General features: G+C 44.5%; 1 protein-coding gene across 1 annotated transcript; it reads left to right on the forward strand.

The window, feature by feature from the left end:
• The first annotated feature begins 321 nt into the window (after positions 1 to 321).
• hapln2 (hyaluronan and proteoglycan link protein 2) lies at positions 322 to 7,761 on the forward strand. The gene is made up of 5 exons (XM_060920572.1): positions 322 to 400; positions 491 to 850; positions 958 to 1,074; positions 1,260 to 1,442; positions 7,484 to 7,761. The coding sequence occupies exons 1-5, from the start codon at positions 322 to 324 to the stop codon at positions 7,759 to 7,761; spliced, it is 1,017 nt and encodes a 338-aa protein (XP_060776555.1).
• The last annotated feature ends 884 nt before the right edge of the window (positions 7,762 to 8,645 follow it).

The raw sequence follows: 8,645 nt of genomic DNA on the forward strand, positions 1-8,645 counted from the left end.
GGTTTGACACAATATTCTGATTAGCTGTTATATGTATTTATTAAATCAGTACTTAGTGTAATATCAAAAGTAGCTGTCATGAATGCATGTACATTGAATTTTGCATAAAAACTAGCTACATATTGGACTTAAAATGGATTTTAATGTAGATAATTGTCATTTCATCACTTTTTCATTTAAATCTAAGGTGAATTGTTTGTGTTGGAACCTGCATAACAGTATACTCTGTAGACCTTAGGTACCACTAGAATGAATGTGGATATTGTTGACTTGCAACCACTAAAGGAAATTTGTTTTATACAGGAAAAGGTACGTGTAATTATGAACTGTGCAGCTTTTATAGTGGTGACTACCAGTTTTCTTTCTTGGACTGATGCAGTTAATCTCTACAACAATAAAGGTAATGTTAAAGCTCATTGGAATCATATGAGAATTGTTGAAATATAAATTCTTAATTTTCTTTATTTTGCCACATGGCTCTAATTTTCAGACAAAGATAAAGAGCTGCAGTATCTTATGGAACCACCAGTGTATGCTGAGATAATAGCACACCGAGGAAAGAATGCAACCCTGCCATGCGTTCTTCGAACTGTACCTTCTCACTACAGAGTTAAGTGGACAAAAGTTGAACCTCTTCATACAGGAATGGAAAATATTATTCTCATCAGTAATGGGCATGAGGTTAAGCACTACGGCACATGGCAGTCTAAAGCAAGTCTTCGACGTATGCATGTTTTGGATATCTCTCTCTGCCTAACTAAACTAGAACTCCAAGATTGTGGTCTCTACCAGTGTGAACTGATCAATGGCATTGATGATGAGAGTGTCACCATTACTCTAAGCATTGAAGGTATAGGGAAGCAATGTCTAAATATCCAGTGTATCAATGCATTGCATATGCTAAAAAATCCCCCCCCCCCCCGACCTTAACAATATAAAACACTGTTTATGTTTCAGGGGTTGTGTTTCCTTATCAAAGCAGCCATGGTCGTTACAAATTTACCTACTTTGATGCCAAAAAGGCTTGTGAAGAACAGGATGCAACACTGGCAACATACACACAGCTTTACAAGGGTGGGGTAACACCATTTATCTAACATGTAAACCAATAATATTCTCTATCATATCTACTGTACACAATTCAAAGCTCAATCTTAACCTATGAGAAAGGAAAACAGCTGTAGTAACATTTTGTCACTAAATATTAGAGTGACCTGTAATTGCACTTTCTTCCACTGATGAGCCTACGGTATGCATAGAATGGACAGAAGGTCTGGAGTGGTGTAATGCTGGATGGCTAAATGATGGGACTGTCCACTACCCCATTCTGAATCCACGGCCAACATGTGGGAAAGATCTTCTTCCAGGGATCCGCAGCTATGGGCCCCGGCACAAGACCAAGGACCATTATGATGCCTTCTGCTTCACCTCTACCAATGAGGGTCAGCAAATGCATGACTCTGCAGATTATTTTACCAATTTGAATGCACATGGTACTAATATAAGAAACTGCTTGATAGTGAGTTAAAGGTGTGAGAACAAGAAAAGCATTTAACTGTTTGCTGCAGGACCCAATGATGAAGTTGGAAAAAAACACGAGTTGGTAATTTTTCAATATACTTTTTGTATATCATGCAGTCTGCCTTATTACTCTAACTTACTCTATCTTGCTATGCAAGCCAATTGTCATTTCTAAAGCAAGCCATGTCCTTATCCCAAATTTCCCTTTCTGGATCAATAAAGTCCATCCATCCATCCATCCATCTATCTATCTAGTGTTTCAACTTCTGCAGGGAACGTGGCCACAGAAATCAACTTGAGGATGACATGCAGGAGATATGATGGGCTCAGTAAGGCGAGGAGAAAGATAATGCACTGTTGTTTGAGTAGACAAGAGAGAATCCATCCATCCATTATTTGTCACTGCTTATCTTGTAAAGGGTCACAGGCAAGCTGGAGCCTATCCCAGCTGACTATGGGCGAGAGGCAGGGTACACCCTGGACAAGTCGCCAGATCATCGCAGGGCTAACACTGAGACAAACAACCATTCACATTCACACCCATGGTCAATTTAGAGCCACCAGTTAGCCTAACCTGCATGTCTTTGGACTGTGTGGGAAACCAGAGCATCTGGAGGAAAACTGGGTAGACACAGGGAGAACATGCAAACACAGAAAGGCCCTCATTGGTAATGAAAACGAGACAATAACAAGGGTCTAGAACACGATAAGGCAGGCAGAATAACAAGGCCTGGTATGACAGGCAAGACACTGAACAATACTTCACATCAAGTGAGTGTGAGAGAGGTGTTTATATAGTGTGGGTTGATTAACCAGGAAATGAGTGACAGGCGTAATTAATAGACAGGCGATAGAGGGCACTGTGGTTCTTGGGTGTTGTAGGTCAGATCACCCATGTTTGTAGTCTGACTGGAAGTGGCACTCTTTTGTGTTACTGACAGAACCCCCCCTGAGGAGCTCCCTCTAGGAGCTACATTCTTCCTAGAATGCCCCCTCCTTCTGGGTGCGGGCTTGTCAGGGTGATGGTCATGAAATTCTTGATTAAGGAGAGGGTCTAGGATGTCCTTAGCTCCTACCCGGCTTTGTTCCTCTGGTCCATAGCCATCCCAATCTACCAGGTACTCTAGCTGACCTCTTCTTCATCTAGAGTCTAGGATCCAATTTACCTGGTAGATGGGTTCTCCTTCTGGGCCAGGAGACGGGTGGTTGGGGGTGGGCATGTTCTCAGACATGGGACCCTGGATGGAGGGTTTGAGGCAGGGGACATGGAAGGTGGATGACAGACGACTGTGAGGTGGGAGCTTAAGTCTATAGGAAACCTTGTTGATGCGCTGGAGCACCTTGTGTGGGCCCATGTAGCATGCCTGTAATTTTTGGCATGTGTTGGTTTCCTAAGGTCCCTGGTGGACACCCATACCCGATCGCCAGGAGAGTACTCGGGGTTGTTGCTCCGGTGCTTATTGGCGTATTCCTTATACTTGGCATTAACTGATGTGATGTGTTGGTGAATTTCCTCCTAAATTGACTGGCTACGGGTGAACCAAACTTCATAGCCTGTACCCGTGCTGGAGAGTCGTCCCAAGGAAACAGGGGAGGTTGGTAGCTGAGCATACACTGGAAGGGTGTAAGTTGTGTGGTTGAGTGCTTGAGAGAGTTTTGTGTGTATTTGGCCCATGGGATGAATCGGGCCCAGTCCCCTAGATTTTGCATGCAGAAGATTCTGAGGAAACATCCTATTTCTTGGTTGGCTCTCTCTACCTCATCATTTGACTGGGGATGATATCCCGAAGTGAGGCTCACTGAGACCCCTAGCCGCTCACTGAGACCCCTAGCCACTCCATGAAGCTGGCCCGCAGATGAGAGATGAATCGAGGGCCATGTTCACTGATTATGTCTTCTGGGATGGTGAAGTATCAGAACACGTGCTGGAACAATAATTCAGTGGTCTGAAATGCTGTGGGTAGGCCGGATAATGGGATGAGTCTCAGTGCCTTGGTGAAGCAGTCAGTGATGACCAAAACTGTGGACTTGCCTTGGGATGGTGGCAGGTTGGTGATGAAGTCAATTGCCAAGTGGGACCATGGTCTCTGAGGCACAAGAAGAGGGCATAGTTTGCCAGCCGGAGGAGTTTGAGGGACCTTGGCTTGAGCGCATTCAGTGCATGAAGAAATGAAATGAATGATCTCAGTCAGCATATTCTCCCACCAGTACTTGTTTCGCAGCAGTTGGTAGGTGCAATGGCTTCTGGGATGACCAGTGGCAGGAGAAGTGTGTGCCCATGTGATGAGCCTGCTCCTGAGATGATTAGGGACATACAGGTGGCCTGGTGGGCAGTTGACTGGAGGATTCTGTGGTTGTGAGTCCCTTATCTCCTTGTCAAGGTCCCAAGTGATTGCCTGGACAAAGCATTCAAAAATGTCAGGATGGGATGAGGTTCCTGGTCATGAAGAGATGGGCTGAAGATGCATGACAGGGCATCAGCCTTAGTGTTTTTGGTGCCAGGACGATAGGATATCGTGAAGTTGAAATGGGTGAAGAACAGTGCCCATCGGGTTTGGTGTGGGTTCAGTCTCTTTGCCTTCTTGAGATACTCAAGGTTTTTAATCATCAGTGAAAATGACAAAGACACTGCAAAAAAATGATATCGTAGCAAGTGAAAATATCTTGAAAATAGTTGAAATGATCTAGCATTTCCTGTTAGAAGAATACAAGACACCAATTCTGAGGTTACTGAACCTAGTACTAGATTGCAACCAACTTATTCTAAGATGTCTTATCAAGTAAAAATATCTGTCCATGCAGCAAGATAATTTCACTAGTATTAAGTAACTTTCTCCTCAAATTCAGTTTTCAATTTTTTGCAGTGGGGGTGTATGGCCCCCTCCAACCAGTGCCTCCAGTCCTCTAAGGCGAGCTTGATGGCCAGTAGCTCTCAGTTCCCAATATCATAGTTTCTCTGCTGGAGTGAGCTTTTTGGAGAAGAATGCTACCAGGTGGAGCATGGGTCTTTCTCCAAAGCACTGGGAGAGAACCCCTCCTACACCAATCTTGGAGGCATCCACTTTGACCGTGAAAGGGCGGGTCAGGTCCGGATGCTGAAAGATAGGGGCTGTGGTGAAAGCCGTTTTGAGCCTGTCAAAGGCCTCTTCGGCTGTGGGGTTCCAGTGGAGGTTGGTCCCTTCTTCAGGAGGGAGGTCAGGGGCGCCATGAGGGTGCTGAACCCTCTAATGAAACAACAATAAAAGTTTCCAAATCCTAGGAAATGTTGGTGCTCCTTCACTGAGGTGGGTATGAGCCAGGAGGTGACTGCAGTTACCTTGGAGGGGTCCATGCTGACCCCCTCAGCACTGATGATGTACCCCAGGAAAGAGATGTTACGCATGTGAAATTCACACTTCTCAGCCTTGACGTAGAGATGGTTCTTAGACAGGTGCTTGAGTACTGATCAAACATGGTTATGATGACTCTCTTCATCAGGGGAGTAGATCAGGATGTCATCGATGTAAGCTATGACATACCTCTCCAATATGTTTTGCAGCACATCGTTAATGAGGCACTGGAACATGCTTGGCGCCGAAGGCATGATCCGGTAATCAAAATGGCTGGCACTGGCACTGAAGGTGGTCTTCCACTCGTCACCCTTGCAGATGCGGACCAGGTTGTAGGCACTATGTAGATAAAGCTTGGAGAAGATTGTGGTGCTGTGGAGTTGTTCCAATGTGGAAGGCACAAGTGGAAGTGGATATTTCACTGATATCTGATTGAGTCCTCGAAAGTCGATACACGGATGAAGTCCGCCCCCTCTCTTCTCCATGGTAAAGAATCCCTCTGATGTTGGTGAAGTGGACAGATGTACCCATGTTTGAGGGCCTCCTGTATGTACTCTTCCCTAGCAGCTTGCTCGTTCTGGGGCAGAGGGTAAATGCGGCTATGTGGGGGAGAAGTACCAGGCAGAAGGTCGATGGCACAATTGTATGGATGATGTGGGGGGTAGGCCGCACGCTTTGCTCTTGCTGAAGACCTCCCCTAGGTCCAGGTAGCATCTGGGGATCCCTTCCAGAGAGTCAGGGTGAGGACGGTGGAGGAAAGATTTAACTGAGGATGTTGGAGGCAGTTCTGGAAACATGTCAGGGACCACTGAAGAATCTCCTTGTTCTGCCAGGAGATGAGTGGGTCGTGAAGCTGTAGCCATGGGTAGCCCAGGATGATGTTGTGATGCTTGGTAGCTGTGATGAGGAGTGAGATTTGTTCAGTGTGAAGAACTCCCACCTGAATATGTACAAGAGTGGTCCAGGAGGTGACAAGGCCCTCCCCTATGGGGCCTCCATCGATGGACCGGATGCTGAGCAGGCTCTGCAGTGAATTTGTGGACAAATTGAACCTCCAGATGACTGAGCTGGCAATGAAGTTTCCCTCTGCCCCGAGTCGATAAACGCAGACAGCACATGGGTAGAGGAAAACAGTTTCTGTAATACTGGAAGTTTGAAAGATCAAGCTCTAAGTGATCTCATGGGACTCACCAAATTAGCCTTGGTCTCCTTGGAGCTGGTGCTTGGCAGGCAGACTGGACACTGGATGATAGGATGACTGGAGTTCCCGCAATAGAAGCACAAGCCCTCCTTCTTTCTCCGATCTCTTTCAGAGCATTTCAGGTGAGCACAAGAAACTTCCATGGAAGAGGGAGAATCAGAGGTCATGGCATGCTTGGCTTCCTCTTGGAGGGATGGGTGGCTGGATAGCAGATGGTCTAGTGATCAGTGAGAGTGTCCAGAGTGAGACGTTCATCGCGGCATGCTAGTTCACTCAATACTGAAGGGTGAAGTCCTTGGCGAAACACTGCCTTTAATGCTGACTTATTCCATCTGCTGGTGGCTGCAAGAGTCTGAAAATCTAGGGCATAATTGGCGACTCTTCTTGAACCTTAGGTGATGGTGAGCATGCTTTTGCTGACTTCAATTCCCTCCAGTTTGTGATTGAATACACGCTTGAATAACTCCAGAAAGCTGTCATAGGAGGTGGTGTGTTCGCCTCCGCTCCTCCACACTGTGCTGGCCCATTGTAGCACTTTGCCAGTTAAAAGTGAAAGAAATCCAGCAATCTTGCATTCATCTGAGATGTGCGAGAGCGAGAAGTACATGGAACACTGAAGCAGAAACCCTTTGCAGCTGAATGCTTCCCTGACATACTTCTCGGGGCATGGAAGTGGGAGCGCGGGACTCAGAGGACCTTCAGGGTGCATTAGGAGGGCTTGTGGCATCATAACAGTGAGCTGAGCCATCTTGGTGTTGAGATCAGCAAGCATCTGCTGATGTTCTCTTAAGAAGTACCCTTGAGCAATCAAAGCAGCCTGCCGTGCCTCCTCTGCTACATCCATATGCAGCGAAGTATCCTGTCAGGATGCAGACACTTACGGATGTATGTGCAAGGGAGAGTGGGGAATGCAGACTGGCAAACAAATCCAAAACGCTAGGCAAAATCAAAGTCGAGGGACAGGCAGGGGTCGATCAATCAGCAGACAGAGTAATAAGGGCTAGACTAAAGAGTAACAAGAACAAGACAATAACCAGGTTTGAGAACACGATGAGGCAGGCAGAATAACAAGGCTTGGTGTGACAGGTAAGACACGGAATGATTCTTCACATCAAGTGAATGTGGGAGAGGTGTTTATATAGCGTGGGCTGATTAACCAGGAAATGAGTGACAGGTATAATTAATAGGCAGGTGATAGAGGGCGCTGTGGTTCTTGGGTGTTGTAGTTCAGATTGGCCATGTTTGTAGTTTGACTGGAAGTGACGCTCTCAATCGTGTTACTGACAGTTTTCATTACATTTATAAAAAGAGACTGTGCACAGTATATCCTAATTATTTCTGTTTTTTTTAAAGTTGAATGTATGTAAAAATGTATGCAAGTCTCCACCTCTACACTTAAACTGAGTCTCTTTTTACTTTCTGGTTCATGCAGGTTCAGTATTCTATGTCCCAGGGTCACTAAATTTTTTGGAAGCATCTAGTGCCTGTAAGGCGAAAGGAGCAAGCCTGGCCCGCGTGGGACAACTCTACTCCTCCTGGAAGTTTCTGGGGTTGGAACGCTGTGATGGAGGCTGGCTACAAGATGGTAGTGTGCGCTTTCCCATCATTACCCCTAAGCAGCGCTGTGGAGGAATCCCACAGCCAGGGGTTCACAGCTTTGGATTCCCTAAAAAGAGCATTAGTCTCTATGGGGCATATTGTTACAGGTAAATATCAACATAGGAATAAATCATTATAGATACTCAAGGTCTACACCTGTACAAAAGTCTGCAGGTGCCACTCTAACAGTTCCCATGCACCTTGGGAATTATTACTTTTTCCCCTTAGCAATATGAGATAACATTTTGACGTGATATTTTGGCAGGTACAAAACTAGACTTGTTCAGTGGGAATGTAGGAATTTGTGAGCCAAATATTTCAACGTTCCACAGACTTCTGTGCTGATTTTTGTCTTTAATTATGAGATCAGTGAATACTGTTTGAAGGTGTTCCTAGAATTAGTGTAGAAATAATTAATAGAGTTCTGCACCACCAGATATTTCTTAACTGACTTTGTAAATAATTACCAGATCTTTATGGTTTTCATAACATTCTATAACACTTAATAAAAATACTTGTATTATAATACTATACATGCTTTCACATGCCCATTAAAATGTAGATCTTTATGAATACACTCATGCATTATGTGTGGACAGACTTCTAAATGAACTAAAATAACATAAGGACAAACGATTGTATAGGTGATACTGTTAGTAAAATTTGTTTTATTATCATTTTTTAATAAAACTCCAGAACAAATATAGAATCCTAGAAACTGTAGTAGTATGGCACCATATACCAGATGGCTTGACTTTTTTTTTTTTTTTAACATAAACACAACAAAATGAGCAGATAAATAAAAATGTCTGTGAATTTTTTTTGTGAAGTTAGTAGTTGTAGTCTTTGTTTTATTTCTTCCAGGGTCTATTTCACACTTTATTTCCCAATGGAAAAACCCATTCACAAAATAAATTACCACAAATGATTCATTTACAAAATCAGTAAAGTGCTTCACAAATCTAAATGATGGACCTAGTGGCACTGATTAGTAT

The sequence above is a fragment of the Neoarius graeffei genome, chromosome 5, assembly GCF_027579695.1.
Source record: "Neoarius graeffei isolate fNeoGra1 chromosome 5, fNeoGra1.pri, whole genome shotgun sequence".
Taxonomy (NCBI): Eukaryota; Metazoa; Chordata; class Actinopteri; order Siluriformes; family Ariidae; genus Neoarius; species Neoarius graeffei.